Source organism: Salarias fasciatus, chromosome 6 (genome assembly GCF_902148845.1).
Source record: "Salarias fasciatus chromosome 6, fSalaFa1.1, whole genome shotgun sequence".
Taxonomy (NCBI): domain Eukaryota; kingdom Metazoa; phylum Chordata; class Actinopteri; order Blenniiformes; family Blenniidae; genus Salarias; species Salarias fasciatus.
Window position 1 is genome coordinate 32,503,632 of NC_043750.1, and position 17,910 is coordinate 32,521,541.

The 17,910-nt window shown below is 41.3% G+C and overlaps 1 protein-coding gene across 1 annotated transcript in view; it reads right to left on the bottom strand.

The window, feature by feature from the left end:
- LOC115390827 (complement C3-like) overlaps nucleotides 1-17,910 on the bottom strand; it is a 51,532-nt gene that overhangs the window by 16,843 nt on the left and 16,779 nt on the right. The window contains exons 9-11 of the mRNA XM_030094844.1: nucleotides 2,062-2,182; nucleotides 1,820-1,935; nucleotides 1,202-1,348 (exon numbers count right to left, since the gene is read on the bottom strand). Of these exons, the coding sequence (XP_029950704.1) occupies nucleotides 1,202-1,348; nucleotides 1,820-1,935; nucleotides 2,062-2,182 (384 nt within the window). The remainder of the gene's footprint in view (nucleotides 1-1,201; nucleotides 1,349-1,819; nucleotides 1,936-2,061; nucleotides 2,183-17,910) is intronic.

Genomic DNA, 17,910 nt, shown 5'->3' on the forward strand with positions numbered 1-17,910 from the left:
GGACAGACTTTTTTTTCTGAAACAAATTCGGTATGAACCTATCATTCAGTTCTGTCCAAAATTACCCTTACTTTTTTCAAACCAAAACTTCAGCTAAATGAGTTGACAACTTTTGCAGTTATTTTGCACACAAACACATTTGCTGGTGATAATATGTTTAATGCTTGTCAAAGGGGCCCCAGCGTAGCCTAGGACCACTACCAGGAGCTGGGGAATTGAAGCTGACAAATACTGCACTCCTTAGCCTTGAGAAAAATCTCATGCTTAACTAGTCGCTTACAATAATTTGAAGTATTCCCGCTGTTGGACTTACACTTTTCGTCACAAATATGGCAGAAAGTGTAATCTGAAAAGTGGAGACGTGCTTTGGAGAACTTTCTATCAGCCGTGCTGATCTGCTGACTGGACCCACGGCCACTGACGTCATTATGCTCATATAAGAGCAATGCTGTCAGGCCCATCACAGAAAATCGCCTACTCTTCCACTCCCTCACAGTCACAGTGATACGTTTGGCCACCGAAATATGCTGCTGTTTGATTTTACAAGAATCAGTACTCAGTAGTGTCGACAGAATTTGGTTGGTATCTATAAAAGTACCGAAATCGGTAACCAATCGGTAATCTCTTATCATAGGATAATTAGCGTGATTGGAATCGGATGACTTTATTCACTGCAAGGACAGAAATGAAAAGGTTTCGATGTAAATTCACATTGCGCTGTACTCAGTTGCGTCTTTCCATTCTGAAAGTAACAGTGTACATTATAAGGTGTAAATTGTACTCAAGTATGAGTGAAATTACACACTTGAAAAAAAATAATCATGAAAGTGCAAGTAGCCAAAAAAACTATCTAATTACTTGTAATTTATTACTTCCACCCCTGTAAATCAGTCAATATACCTCTGAAAAATTTGTCCCACTCACTTTCGAGAGGTTATGCCCGTGATGTCTACATACATACATACACATGTTACATTGTGTGAAACATGATGATGGGTATCAAGGGGACTACCCAACAAGCTCATGTGAAACTGACAATATTGGGAGCATTTAGATAATTGTCCTAAAATTATGGAACACAAAGGATGTTTTTCATTTGGAGATACATCAATTTGAAAAAATAACATACAAATAAAAAGTAATGTTCATGCACTTTTCTGCTCCCAATGCAAAGTTTATAAGAACACCTTCCTCTACTTACAGTGATGTCAAGAGTTGAAGTGTTTCCTTGTGTATTGATAGTGAGCCTTGCAATGCCATTGCTCCCAGTGGTATCTTGAAGGTCACCAGGTGAAAGCAACACTGGAACACCTTTAGCTGGAGTCTCGTCAGGGTTCAGAACTTCAACCTGACCTCAGTGGAGAAAACACAGTCAGCTACTATCTTTGAATGAAGTCTATGTGCAAACTCAATGAGGAAGATCTATGAATTTACATCTTGTCTATTCACTGGATCTACAGGCAATGCACACAGCCTACTGCTTCATTTTCTACACCTGATCTTCACTCTATACTAGGGTGAGCAGCTCTGAAGCTATATTTGGTTAAAATGTCTAGAATAAAAACAAATCTTCTCAAATTTTGGTCAGAAAGACTTGTCAAAATGTAGACGAGATCTCACACAGACGTAGACACATCTGTGTAGTAATCCTGATCACCTGAACTGATTCGGGCCAGGTCTGGCCTGCAGGCCATATGTTTGATAGCCCTGATCAAGGACATCTCTCTGTCTGATGGGGAGGTTTTACATTTTTTTTAAGTAGATAAAAACTCAAATTTTTGCAGTTAAATTGCATGTCCACACAAAAGAAGCAGCTCACCGTGACATCGAAAGACATTCCAGGTTTGAAGTATCTAGGAGTTTTCTTGAAGTGGATAGTGTAGGGTGAAGTGACAATCTGGATGCCTCTGACTTCTGCCTCCACCATTTCACTACCTGCAACAGGAAGCCACAAAACAAGCAGGAGGTGAAGAGCCGAGGGTCATCTGTTCATATTACTCAGCTGCATCAGAGCCGCCACACTGAGCTGAAGTGGCGCCAGCAGAGGTCCTGGTCTCTTACCACTCTCAGTCAAAACACTGACAGAGACAAAAATGGAGCTTCCAATGAGTTCCTGGATGTCCGGAAAGACCTGGGTGATGTGCTCACTCTTCAGTATGGCCTCCCCCTCACCTCTCTGGACCTAATGCCACAAGGAACAGTGAAAAAACACATCCTGGAAAACATTCAGGGAAAATAAGTTCAGACACTGGTACAATTTTCAGCATTTCAACTCTTTGCAGCCACAAAAATAACTACAAATGATTTTGATATTTTTGTAATTCAATTCAGGAAACATGAAAAACCTGATATCTGTGAAGTTGTTTCCAGTCATTATCAAAACATTAGAGATATCTTACTGCTGTCAATAGTCAGTAAACTAATAAAATTTGAAGTTCACATAACGAAACACCAAAATAAGCAGGCAAGTCAGCGACGCACTGTTCAACTCCAAATACCATTTTGTTCTACTTCCATTTTAGGATGTTTTTATTAGCCTTTTTTTTTTTCAATTTAACCTATGGCCTTAACCTATGGACCTCCCACCCTCCCCCCAATAAACAATTTTGCACACACGTCGTACAATACATACACGCCCCAAAATCAATGTCTCAGTATTTAATCATTGCCAACATAGCATCTGATCAACATCCACAACGCACCAAGACACCACCAGATCAGATTCAATTCAATTCAATTAAATCCAATTCAATTCAATTCAATTCAATTCAATTCAATTCAATTCAATTCAATTCAGCTTTATTTATGAAGTGCCAATTACAACATGGTTATTTCTAGACACTTTTACACAGGGGCGGCTGGTATAAATGGGCTAGTAGGGCTAAGCCCTCCCAGCACAAAAAGACAGCTAATGCAAAAAAGATGAGAAGTTTTTTTTTTCAATAACTCACAACATATTGTTTTAAGCTTACGTGAAACCAAAGGTAGCAACAGCACCAATCAGTCAAAAGAAAAACAGAGAATATCTCTAAATTAGCTGATTTTTTACAGCCCCAGCAGATACATTCATTTTGTTCTTGTAAGTGATTGACAGGTGTCATGTCCCGCCCCCCGTGGTTTACTGAGCATTTTGGGCTAGCTTCAGTTAGCCCACAGCCACTGACTTTTGACAAACAGCAGTGAATTAATGCAGCAGGGCTGCTATTGGTGCCAGAGTTGGGAAGGAGGGAGAAAAAGTTCAGCAATGGCAGGCGTTAGCATGAACCAGGTGGATTATTTGCTTTGATTAAATGCACTTGCCATGCTGTCGATTGAGTCAGACTTCATCCAAAAGTTACCCGACTTCAACAACATGGTGATTAACCTGTTTGCATCCCAGAAAGGCGTCGATGTGAGCTTCTTTTTAAATAAGGTAGGCCCATGTCGACCTGTTAAAAGACTGTGATGCCTTGTTTTTGCTGAGTGAAGGTGTGTTTGGCACTACATGTCACCAAACAGTTGTAATAAGACAGTTGCAGCAGGCTATCTGTGGGCAGTCGACCCTGTGGGTGAGCTTCATTTTTGGAGCCACATGCTGTGTCCATTATATGCACAATCAATGGTTAAAACACTTGAAACACATTAATTGCTTTAGTCCCCCTGTTGTGTTTTGTAACAAACCATGAAAATTTCTGATCTAAAAGCTCCTATAAAACCATCAGATTTTTCATTCTGATAAATTTTGAGAGTTCGGATATCTTATTTTCTGTTTCAGTTTTTTAACGGTTGAAATGATTCAATTGCAGCTTTTATTTAGTATTTTTCAAAAGGTCCCTGACTTCAGCGTGACTTAAAGCTGATGGTGCTCAGCATGCTGGAAAGACAAATCAAGAAGGACAAGACTAAATCTGGATGAGAGACACTGATGCTGGATGCCATGGCCATAACAAAATGGGCAATAACGCCATCACCAAAGTAAAAAAAAAATATCAGGGTTTTATGGATATATAAATGGATTTAATGTGGGAGATCTTGCTGCTGAGGTTCTCTTGTTTATGGCATGATGTTGAAAATCAGTATTAATCATAATGAAAGCTGTAAAATGACAATAGCAATATTGGTTATGATAGTGATGCTTAAAAGATAATGGCAATATTGATTGATTGATTTTATTGATTGATTGATTGATTTTATTTATTTCAGTCTTCTTTTGGCATGAAAACACAAGTAGCATAATTCTTACAACTTAAACAATACATTTGACTGAAAGGGTATAGGCAGAAGTTCATCACTTGTGTCGCCTACCCCTAGCAACATAAACATTACCAAGACAGCAACAAAAAATATATCTCAAAAAGAAAAGAACTAAACCGACCTAGTTCATACAGGTATTACTTCTTCTTCTCCTTATAATTTTTTTTTTTTTTAAATTTATTTATTTATTTTTTTAATCCACCTTTCAGCATCTCTTACCCTCATACATCTCGCACCCACACACTATACTATTATTCATGACATACACCCAAAATTATACACTCACACACAAACACACACGCTCAGCCATAATTTGACTACAATCATTTCTATACTTTGCAAGTTTTCCAGAGTGGCTTAATCAGTAACTTTATATTTATTTATAATACTGACCTTATACATTTTTTTAAAAGTGTGAACATTTTTGGAGCCCTTTAATGTATCATCCAGATCATTCCATAAGTTGACGCCTCTAAACGAAACGCATCGACTTTTCAAGTTGGTCCTCGCTGGTGCCGTTTTAAAAATCATGTCTCCTCTGAAATTAATGACAAGACTTTGAACAAGAAATTTGAAATTTGAACAAGACTTGGATATTACGAGGGAGCATAGTATTATGAGCCTTATATATGACTAAAGCGGTGTTCAGATTGACAATATCCTGAAATTTAAGACACTTTAATTGTATGAAAAGATCATTGGTTGGAGCGTAGTAATCTGCCTGGGTTACAATTCTTATTGCCTTCTTTTGGAGTAAGAAAATTGAATTAGTACTTGTCTTATAATTATTCCCCCAGGTTTCAACACAATAGTTAAGATACGGAAGGATCAAAGAGTTGTATAGTAATTGAAGAGCACTTTTATTCACTGAATGTTTAATTTTATGTAATATAGCAATTGTTTTTGACACTTTTGCCTTGATTGTGTTGATGTGCAATTTCCAGCCTAATTTATTGTCTAGTGTTACTCCTAAGAATTTTGTGGAATCCACCCTTTCAATCTCTACACTGCCAATTTTAATACAGCACTGTTTATTGATTTTTCTGTTACCAAAAATTATGTATTTAGTTTTGTTCACATTTATCGATAATTTGTTGGTGTTGTTGCGACCTGAAAAAATGTGTAAATTGTGCAGAAAATATTGTTCAATGCTGCGTTGTCGTTGGGTTGTTTTTGCTGAATATGCACGACACTGTTTTGCTTTATGCCTGCTGTCGGTTGCCTTGGAGATCGCAGAAAAAGGAGGGAACGCGACTCCTGCGTTGTGAAGCTGCGGTGTAAGAACGATGAATCAAATTACTGTTCCGGGGTGAATAAAAGTTGCAAGAAAGAAGAAACGGAGTCCGGGTTTTTTTCAAGAGTGCAACATAAACTTGGTGTTTCCGCCCGGTTTGATTTTTTTTTCTTCACCGAGAGGAGAACGAGGCTCAACGAAAGAAAAAAAAAAACACGCACACGATCATCTGAGAACGACTCCAACAGAAGTGCAACCAGTGAAGGTAGGGATGTTCTATCATGGCCAATACACAGAAGATGAGCTCTGCTTGGGAGAATGTATTGGGAGAAATAGAAGAGAAGCTACTATCGCTGTCTGTCGCGCTTCTGAACGAGGTCTGCACAACGCTGAAGCTGGATGTGGACGAGGCTGACAGAGACTCACCTCGCAAGCTGAGACGGCGTATCTTGCGGTTCCTGGAGGGAGAAGATGTAACCATGCTGGAAGATGACGGACTTTCTCTGCTGCTGGAGGTAAATGACCAAATTGATGAGTTAAAAAACAAAGATGTTGAAAGTATTGATCCCGAGTCAAAGCAAATGGAGTCACAGCACCACACAGTGACGCAAAGCGGTACTACAACTACCACAACAGGCCAGAATAAACAAAGTGGTTCAGAGGATATGAGGGCAATGATTCCTCCCATAACAAGCCCGGCAGTTGTTTATCCAGTCTACAGAACAGATTTGAAAATTTTGGGACAAATTGGAGAACCACACCAAAAGGACAAATTGGGATATGCAGGCTTGGAAAGACAAATACAAAGAGCATTAAAAAAAGGATATGATGAAGGCGAAATTGTTGAAGCTGTTGTCCAGGCCATTGTCCCAGGAACAAAACTGAAAAGTTACTTGGAAAGCAGAGTGGATTTGACTCTCCAAGGACTGAGACAGATTCTGAGGACTCATTTCATCGAAAAAGATGCCACAGAACTGTATCACTCCCTTACCCGTGCCGTGCAGGAACATAAAGAAACCCCCATTCAGTTTCTGGTGCGTGCCATGGACTTAAGGCAACAAATTACCTTTGCTTCAGAAAGAGTGGAATCAGGTTTGAAGTACAGCCCAGAACTGATCCAAAACCAATTCCTTCAGACAGTACTCACTGGCCTGCATGATGACACTATTCGGACAGACCTAAAGCCATACCTACAAGATCCAAAGATTACAGATGAAACCTTGCTTGAAAAAATGACAGCAATTTACACTCTAGAATTGGAACGAAGGAACAAATTGGCAACAAATGCGAAAATGCGCACATTCAAAGTGGCAGCAGTGAGTGAGGGGCGTGAAACAGATGATCTGGAGAGTGACGTACACACAAAAAACCCCAAAGCTAAACAAAATGAGACACAAAAACGTGACACACTGATGGAAAAAGTGGACCAGGGTAACAAAGCAATATGTGAAGCTATTCAGAGTCTGACTTCCCAAATTGCTGGTCTCAGTCGTGCACACCATCCCCAGACACAGGGAGTAAATGATAGAAACAACAGGAGACCAAGACCAACATCTGGAACGGCATCAGCCAGACGGTGTCAGCAGTGTGAGTTGTCCAATCCAGAAGGAAAATGTTCTCATTGTTATAAATGTGGCAGTTCAGAACATTGGGCAGCGGGTTGCCGCAAGAGAACAACTCCAGCTAATGTCAACAAAATTGAACTCATTTCAGAAGAACATTCAGCTGGGTTGGGTCACCTCCAAACACAACTCACCGGCAAACAGCAGAAGACAGCCAAACTGGTGGGAAAAAGATGTCTGGTCCGAGCTTCTCTGGGTGGTGTGAGTACAACTGTATTATGGGACACAGGTTCACAGGTGTCAATTGTGGGAGCAGACTGGAAGAGGAAATACCTACCTGATGTGGAAGTGAGACCTGTAAAAGAGTTACTTGAGGAGGAAAATCTTGACCTGTCAGCTGCCAACGGAACCCATATCCCTTATGAGGGATGGATTGGAGTCGAATTCACTTTGTCCAAAAACGCTGTCTCCGGGATGAGTGAAAAGCCAGTCACAGTACCAATCCTGGTTGCCAGCACTGGATTTGACCGCCCTCTCATTGGGTTTAATGTTGTTGAAGAACTGGCACAAAGGGATGCGCCCCAAAGTACAGCCGCCTCAGGTTACATGATACAAAAACTATGCTCAGCTTTGGAAGTGGGCCGCAAGACTGCAAGAGCAGTTTTGTCTGTCTTAAAAATCCCGAAATCTGAGAATGACAACCACATCGCAAGAACAGGGAGACGACCAATCATCATCCCAAGAAACAAAGTCGTGAAGGTGGAGTGTGGACAACTGAATAAGCGAATGCTGAGTGGATCGCATGTGATGCTAGAACCAAATCAGGATGCACCATGGCCTGTGGGAATTACCATCAGAGAGCAGCTGATCCAACTTCCACAAGAAGACAATCAGAAAATAACACTCACTGTTGAAAACCGAAGTGACAGAGATCTCGCACTCCCTAGTCGCACAACACTAGGCTGGTTATACAACATTGAGGCAGTTCACCCACTGGAGATGAGACCGGTAGAGGACCAGCAGCATGAATCATCACCCCTCAGTGCTGAGCCTCCTGTGGAACAACCTCGCCCCATGCCCGATGGTGAGCTCTGGGACCCGCCAGTAAACCTGAGTCATCTCTCAGTGGAACAACAACGACAGGTACGTCAAATGCTCAGAGAAGAATGTGATGTTTTTGCAAAGGATGACTGGGACACTGGGTGCATCCAGGACCTAAACATGACAATTCAGCTGAAAGACAATATCCCTGTCCAAAAAACATATAATGCAATTCCCAGACATCTCTATCAGGAAGTTAAGACTCACATACAAGATCTGCTGAATAGAGGTTGGGTCCAGAAATCTCATTCTTCTTACTCTTCACCTGTGGTGTGTGTTAGAAAAAAAGATGGAAGCCTTCGTCTCTGCATAGACTACAGACAGCTGAATGAGAAAACCATACCTGATCGCCATCCAATACCCCGCATCCAAGAAATTCTAGAAAACCTGGGGGGAAATTCCTGGTTCACCGTGTTGGACCAGGGAAAAGCTTACCACCAGGGCTTCGTGAGTGAGGGAAGTAGGAAGTGCACAGCATTCATCACACCATGGGGGCTGTATGAGTGGGTGAGGATTCCATTTGGCCTGACAAATGCACCCGCCGCCTTTCAGCGCTACATGGAAAGTTGTCTGGGTGACCTACGAGATGAAATCTGCGTTCCTTATTTGGATGATGTGCTGGTGTTCAGTCATGACTTTGAGCAACACATACAGAATGTGCGGCAAGTGTTACAGCGTCAGAAGCAGTGTGGCATTAAGTTACGTCCAAAAAAATGTGACTTTTTCAAACAGGAGGTCTGTTATGTAGGTCGTGTGGTTTCAGCAGAGGGATACAAAATGAATCCAAAAGAAATAGAAGCAGTTCAAGCCTTGCGACGTGATCCACCAAAAACTGTCAGAGAGGTGAGGAAGCTGATGGGATTCCTCAGTTACTACCGCCCTTACATCCCAGATTTCTCAAGAACGGCCAAACCTCTGTATGAGTTGTTAGCAAAACCAAAGTCTGAACAGAAAACAAACCACAAGACAAACAAAGTCAACAGAACGTCTGTTCAGTTAGCACCATCTCATCCAGTGACGTGGACAGAGGCACACCAAGAAATTCTGGATAACCTTGTCACACAGTTAACAAACCCACCCATCATGGCATACCCGGACTTGGAAAAACCCTTTGTACTCCATGTAGACGCCTCTGAGGAGGGCCTGGGTGCAGTGTTATACCAACGGCAGGACAGTATGCTCAGAGTGATCGCTTATGGCTCCCGAACTTTAACAGCTGCAGAGAGGAACTACAAGTTGCACTCTGGAAAGCTTGAATTTCTGTCACTGAAATGGGCAGTAACTGAGCGTTTTCGTGACTACCTTTTCCACGCACCCCATTTCACAGTGTACAGTGACAACAATCCCCTGACATACGTCACCAAAACAGCGAAACTCAACGCCACAGGGCACCGCTGGGTGGCAGAACTGGCTGATTACAGATTCACTCTCAAATACAGGCCTGGATCATCCAATGGGGATGCAGATTTTCTGTCGAGGAGACCAAAACCCATTGAAGAACTCATTCAGGAGTGCACGGAGGAGTGTCAACAGGAAGTCCTGGAATCTATTAGTCATGCCATGGGAGCGGAAGAAAGGGGAGAAATCAACTGGATCTCAGCGGTCACCTGCAATCCAGATGCAATACCTGAAGAGGGCACTGTTTCCACGCCAATTAAAGCAATGACAAAGGAGGACATCAGATCTGCTCAATCATCAGACCCAGTGATAAGAAGAGTCTTGACCCTGAAGAAAACACATGCCCAGTTACATCACAAACAGAAACTGGGAGAAAATGAGAAGGTCCGAGAGCTTCTCCGGGAATGGCCAAAACTGCAGATTGATGGAGATGGGATTCTGAGAAGAGAAACAATGTCCAGGAGTCAATTAGTTCTGCCTGAGTCTCTTAAACATCTGATCTACAAACATCTACACGAAGAGATGGGACATCTAGGAGCAGATCGAATGGTCGCACTGGCCAGGGAACATTTTTTCTGGCCCAAGATGAGACAACAAATTGACCATCATGTCACCAGAGTTTGTTGCTGCCTAAAGAGGAAAAAGCCAAACAGAACAACAAGAACACCAATCCAAACCATTGAGACTTCTGCACCTTTTGAGATGATCTCCATTGATTATCTACATTTGGAAAAATGCAGGGGAGGGGAGGAGTACATACTAGTGATTGTGGATCATTTCACCAAATATGCCCAAGCATACGCAACCAGAGATAAATCTGGAAAAACAGCTGCACGAAAAATCTTCGACGACTTCATCATGCGCTTTGGATTCCCATCAAAAATCCACCATGATCAGGGAAGAGAATTTGAAAATAGCCTGTTTCGCAAGCTCCAAAGTTATTCTGGGATCCACCACTCTCGTACCTCCCCATATCACCCGCAAGCAAACCCAGCAGAACGTTTCAACAGAACCTTGCTGGGTATGCTACGCACACTTGAGGAGACTCAAAAATCAAAGTGGAAAGAACACCTCCAAAAAGTGGTTCATGCATACAACTCGACAGTGCACGAAGCAACAGGTTTCTCGCCATTTTTCCTCCTCTTTGGACGCGAGCCAACTCTGCCAGTTGACCTACTCTTCCCCAAAAACGGTACAAAAGAAAATCGCCAGTCATACAGTGGCTATGCAGAGAAATGGAGACAAACCATGGAAGAAGCCTACTCAATCGCCATGAAAAACATGAAAAAGAGTGCAAAAAGGGGACAAAGAAACTATAATCAGCGTGCATGGAGTTCCACACTCGAGCCTGGTGACAACGTCCTGGTAAGGAACCTGACACCTAGAGGAGGCCCTGGGAAATTGCGCAACTACTGGGAAGACATGATCTACGTGGTCAAAGAAAGAAAAGGCCCTGACAGCCCAGTGTATGTGGTCAAACCATCCCAGGGGGAAGGAAGAGTACGTGTGTTACACCGTAATCTCCTCCTGCCATGTCCTTACCTGGTTGAAAACCCGGTCGTCAGTAAACCAACCCTGAAAGAGAAGAGTGATCAGAACAATGCAGAGAGAAGGAGAAGCACTAACAGGAAACCAAACCTTGACACTGACCTGACAGACACCGATGAGTCCAGTGAAGATGAGTATCTTATATGGACTGCAGCAAAACAAAAAACCTCTTACCTTAATGCTGAAGCAGAAGAATTTCATCCCGAAATGAGGACACAGCAAGAAACATCTGAGGAAGTCTTCATGCCAGAGGAACACTCAGAAGAAGAGTTGACTGGACTGAGAAAATATGTGGGACCGCTTCTGGATGAACCTGCTGCTGAGCAAGAACCAGGGGAAGAACATGCAGATGCTGAAGCTGAGAGGGAAAGACCCGTGAGAGCAAGAAAGGCCAGGCACATCTACACATATGATCAGCTTGGTCGGCCGACCTATAACCTGCTGGAAGCCTGTGGGACCGAAGTGAGAAGCTCTCCAAACACGAGCCATGACCCGAACATCTCCTCCGTCATGTATCCTTTGACATAAGTATCATGATTTGGGAGGGAGATAAGCTCATGGGTGGCGTTTGAAGGGTTGAAAATGATCTAGTTCATGGTCATTGTTAGATGTAAGACAGTGTTATTCAGCATTAAATGCATTTCAGGATTGCATAAGGTTAACACAGAGATTAAGGGAAAAGAAACTGTTATTTTGAGCATTTATTTTGAATAGAAATAGCACAGAAGTGGGTAAGACGGACTACTGAAGGAACTGTGATAAATCAGATCAAACTAGATGATGATTAAATTGTTGAGTGTGCGGATTTATACAGGAATGCAAGATGTATGGCATGAAAAAAATGTTGAATAATATGTTATAAGGATGGAAATGGTATTGTCCTTGTCCCTTTCTGAAGATTTGGGGGGCCCACCAATGCTTCGATGGACTGCTCATCCTTAAATACAAGTGGACTGTGATTTTGTGATCTTGTATTATTGCCATTTATTCTGTGTAATCGAATCAGAAGAGTCACACAACCCCATACAGTAACACTTAATCTCTGTAAAGATACAGTTTGTGTAATTGCAGCCTGAAAAGTTGTTCTATGCTCTAATGTGCAACAGTTTTATTATTTTTGGTGTGAAGAAAAATAAGAAATGTTTGGCAACATTTTTATTTTTTTTATTTTTTTAGTGGGGGAGGGTGTTGCGACCTGAAAAAAATGTGTAAATTGTGCAGAAAATATTGTTCAATGCTGCGTTGTCGTTGGGTTGTTTTTGCTGAATATGCACGACACTGTTTTGCTTTATGCCTGCTGTCGGTTGCCTTGGAGATCGCAGAAAAAGGAGGGAACGCGACTCCTGCGTTGTGAAGCTGCGGTGTAAGAACGATGAATCAAATTACTGTTCCGGGGTGAATAAAAGTTGCAAGAAAGAAGAAACGGAGTCCGGTTTTTTTTCAAGAGTGCAACAGTGTCAAACCATTTTTTTAAAATATCAAGTTCCTTTTCGGCAGTATGTAAGAGTTTATCAAGGTCATGCCCGGAGCAATACAGGCTAGTGTCATCGGCAAATAAGATACAATTAATATTTTTTAGGACATGGCTAATGTCATTTATATAGAGGATAAATAACTTTGGTCCCAATACTGATCCCTGGGGTATTCCATAAGTTACAAGACTTTTAGTTGAGTTTGTATTACCAAGTTGTACATATTGTTCTCTTTCTGATAGGTAACTTTTAATCCAGTCTTGAGCAACCCCCCTGATCCCATATCTTTCCAATTTTTTTAGTAGTATTGAGTGATCAATTGTGTCAAACGCCTTACTTAGATCTATGAAAATGCCAACGGAGTATTTTTTTTGGTCTATTGCTGTGGTTAAATTCTCCACTAAATCCATGACGGCCATTGATGTTGACCTGTTTGTCCTGAACCCATACTGCTGCTCACATAAAAGTTGATATTTATCGAGAAAATGGTCAAGTCTTTTTACAAATAATTTTTCAATTACTTTTGAAAGCTGTGGCAATAAAGCAATCGGTCGATAGTTGTTAAATTGATGTTTGTCTCCATTTTTATAAACAGGTATAATTTTTGCCGTTTTCATTTTTGTTGGAAAGACACCAGTTAAGAAGCTTTGGTTACAGATATATGTGAAAGGAGCAACTATATAATTAATTATTTCTTTTACCATAGTTATATCAATATCGTTGTTGTCTGTGGACCTCTTATTTTTGAAAGAGGTAACAATTTCAATTATTTCTTTTTCATGTACACCTGTGATAAAGAAAGAATTTACATTATTTGGGATTATTTTATCATCAATTCCAGTAGTATTAGGTTGTTGAACAATTTCTTTGGCTAAGTTGGCGCCAACATTCACAAAGTAATTATTCAACGAATTAGCAATTTCCTCAGGCTTGTTGATAATTTGATTTCCCTCAGTAAAAAACTTTGGGTATCCTTGTTTTATGATTCCCTTCCTGATTATTCCATTTAACACTTCCCAAGTTCCTTTAATGTTATTCTTGTGTTGTTCTAGCTTGTTACAATAATATAATCTTTGATTACATTTTATAATTTTTAATAATTTGTTCTTATATGTTTTGTATCGAAGTTCAGTTTCTTTCATTCTGTGTTTCATGTACATTCTATAAAGATATTTTTTCTTAATACAGGCTTTGACTATCCCCCTTGTAATCCATGGTTTTCCCTGTCTAGATGTTTGTGTGATAGGTTGCTTTCTAATAGGACAGTGTTTGTTATATATCGTCAAGAGTGTGTTTAAAAAAACTTCATAGGCCCTGTCTGGATCTACAGAGGCATAAACCTCCTCCCAGGTCTGTGCACAAAGGTCTATTTTGACGGCCGCCATGGCCTCCGGGGTTGTATGTCTGATGAGTTTATATTGAGTGGTTGTAGGAAATTTGCCCTTTTGCATGAAATTATGGAAGATGGTGAAGACGGGTAGATGGTCACTTATGTCATTTATAAGTAGTCCTGATGTGATTTCATTACCCATCTGATTTGTAAAAATATTATCAAAGTAGCTGAATATGTAGTTATTCTTGTTGGTTTGGTGATAAGCGGGAAAAAGTTATGACTGTACATTAACGTAATAAAATCTGTAATTTTTGTACTTCTTTGGGGATTCAAAAGATTTATATTTAAGTCACCACATAAAACATGGTGCTTCTTTATATTGCTGAACAAGTGTTCTGCGTTTTGGATGAAGGCGTCTAGACATGATCCAGGTGTCCTGTACAGACAACTGAGTAGAACTTTCTTTGACCCTTTTAATTCAATTTCCACTGATAGACATTCGAGGATTCCATCAATGGAGACTGACTTATTTTTAATCTTGGTGCTCCTCAGATCTGAATCTATATACAAGGCAACACCCCCTCCCTTTTTGTTTATCCTATTGATGGTGTGCAGTTCATAACCTTCCAATTGTACTTCAGAGCACTTTTCCTCATCAAGCCATGTCTCAGACACGGCAATGGCAGTAAATTTGCTAAATTGATAAAGATACTCTTTCATGCTACTATAATTCTTGTATAGACTTCTGCTGTTAAAATGTATTATGGAGAAGGCTCCATCCATGTTCACACCCCTAAATTGTTCATCAGTATAATATTGACACTTTCCGATTAAATTGTTGAAGAGGTTTTCATCAGGATCTATATCATTGCCAAACTCATTTTCTTTACAGTTTCCTTGTAAACAGTCTCTTAATTCCGTATCATCGGCTTCATATTCTAAGTACAGTTCACTATTGTTTAAAGGATACATTTCATCACCACTATCACGATCATAATAGTGATGATAAAAGTATGATATACTAGCAATATAACTATATAAATAGTGATAATAATGACTAATAATATGACAATGTCAATATAGCAATGATGATCATAATTACACAAGGATGTCATTGACAATCAAATACAAGACAAACCTTGAAACCAATTCCTCAATTAAAAAAACTCAATCAGCCTGAACAGTTTTTGAGTTCCTTTTGTTCCATTTATGTCTGTGTCCTCCATGTCTGCGGTGCAGTTCTGTGGGCAAAAATGCCTTGTTGATGCCACAGGTCAGAGGAGAATGGCCAGATTAGTTCGAGCTGATAGAAAGGCAACAGTAACTCAAATAACCACTCGTTACAACCAAGGTATGCAGAAGAGCATCTCTGAACGCACGTCGAACCTTGAGGCAGATGGGCTACAGCAGCAGAAGACCACACCGGGTGACACTCCTGTCAGCTAAGAATAGGAAACTGAGGCTACAATTTGCACAGGCTCAAATTAGACAATAGAATATTGGAAAAAACGTTGCATGGTCTGACGAGTCTCGATTTCTGCTGCGACCTTCGGATGATAGGGTCACAATTTGGCTTCAACAACATGAAAGCATGGATTCGTCCTGCCTTGTATCAACAGGTCAGGCTGGTGGTGGTGATGTAATGGTGTAGGGGATATTTTCCTGGCACCCTTTGGGCCTCTTAGTACCATTGAGCATCGTTGCAACGCCACAGCCTACGTGAGTATTGTTGCTGACCATGTCCATCTCTTTATGACCACAGTGTACCCATCTTCTGATGGCTACTTCCAGCAGGATAACGTGCCATGTCACAAAGCTCGAATAATCTCAGACTGCTTTCTTGAACATGACAATGAGTTCACTGTACTCAAATGGCCTCCACAGTCACCAGATCTCAATCCAATAGAGCACCTTTGGGATGTGGTGGAATGGGAGATTCGCATCATGGATGTGCAGCCGACAAATCTGGAGCAACTGCATGATGCTATCATATCAATACGGACCAAACTCTCTGAGGAATGTCTCCAGTACCTTGTTGAATCTATGCCACAAAGGATTAAGGCAGATCTGAAGGCAAAAGGGGGTCCAACCCAGTTCTAGCAAGGTGTACCTAATAAAGTGGCTGGTGAGTGTATATGGAGAATTCAATATTGACCTTTTGAATCCAAACAACCCCAAACCCACCAATGAGTTTATTGATAGAATGTTTAGAATCTCATTATTGCCATCAATTACTAAGCCCAGTAAGACACGGAGCACGGATTGTCAGCACCTTGTCAGAAAATTTAAATGTTCCAGTACAGAAGAGGGAAACAGTTTCAGATCATTTTCTTATAATTTACCCTCCACATTTGATAATAATTCAGCTTATTAATCTGTGTGGTTTTTTTTGTTTGTTTTTTTTTTTACTTTTGAGTCCCAAGTGGAGCAGTAGAATAAAGTTATTAGCAGTCCGTGACAAATAATGGCTCCTTTTTTAAATCACCAGATATCTTAAATCATTCTTTTTGTCCACAGATTTGATAGTTTAAATCAGAATAAAAACATGTTGAGCTTTGATTAGGAAAAGTTTCGTTATTTGTCCGCTCTGTCTCTGAAGGCACGGAGTCAGCGGAAAGTTGTTTTTTTTATTATTATTATTATTTTTTTCTTCCCCATTCTTTCGTGAGGTTAATAATTGAGATGAATTAAAACATTGGGGTTATTGCAGGAGTGGCGGAGAGGCAGATGAATGCATTAAATCGGAGTTTGGGTCTGAATGGAGGAAATACAGTTCATCCAGGAGCGATAGGATTAACCACTCACTTTCTCCAAGGCTGAGTTTAGGAGCTCTGGCTTTTCTGTTTCACTGTCATATACAGTGAATATATTTCACAGGCATATATTCATGTCCCCAGCTCTGACAGCTGAGAGGGGATTTTTTTTTTTTTTAAGCAGCAGCACCTTGGTGAGACGGAGTTGTTCAGCCAATCAAGGAGATTTATTCCGAGGGTGTGGACAGCTCTACTCGGAGCTGATCGGCGCCTCTCGGAGCACACCACACACTACAGGATTTGCGATCGGAAATATTAAACGTGTTCATTATCTACGATCTCCCCTTCCGACGCCTCCCGAGAGGCTCCGACCGGAAAAATGTCTCTCGGAACACACCGCACACTGCACAAAGATTGGACCCAAACTCATTTGCATACTCCCGACAATCGGACCCTGTCGGCCTCGATCGGGAGGAGAAGATCGGGGCAAAATTCGGCGCGACCATCCTGTAGTGTGTGGAAGCCTTTACACTTTCACAATCCAGTTTTGGATGTCATTTAAACATTCTGAGCTGGACCCGTTGATATTATCAAAACAAACTGTATTTATTACTGTATGAATCAATGTTTGTTGGTTCCTCCTGGATCCAAGTTTTGACTATTGGTAAAATCCTTGACCTCGGATCCAGGAGGTTCCAGGAGTAACAATGCAGTTTTCGTCCTGATCGTGGAACACTTGACCACCTCTCCGGTGCCTGAGTGTTTGCGGGAGTTCACCCAACCAGTTCACATATGTTTGGTGGACTTGGAGAAGGTGTTCAACAGTGTCCCCCGTGGTGTCTTGTGTGGGGTGCTTTGGGAGTACGGAGTCCAGGGCCCCTTGTTAAGGGCCATACAGACTCTGTATGACCGAAGCAGGATCCTGGTCCGTATTGCCAGCAGTAAGTCAGGCCTGTTCCCGGTGCATCCTGGACTCCAGCAGGGCTGCCCTTTGCTACCGGTTCTGTTCAGAATTTTTGTGGACAGAATTTCTAGGTGCAGTCAAGGGATCGGAGGGGCGCCGATTTTTGGACCACAAGATTTCATCTGTTTTTTGCAGATGATGTTGTCCTGTTAGCATCATCAAACCTGGACCTACAGCATGAACTGGAGTGGTTTACAGTTGAGTGTGAAGCGATGGGGATCAGAATCAGCACTTCCAAATCCCAGGCCATGGTCCTCGACTGGAAGAACCTGGTCTGCTGAGCCGAAAGGCAAAGCTCAGCTGTACAGTGTA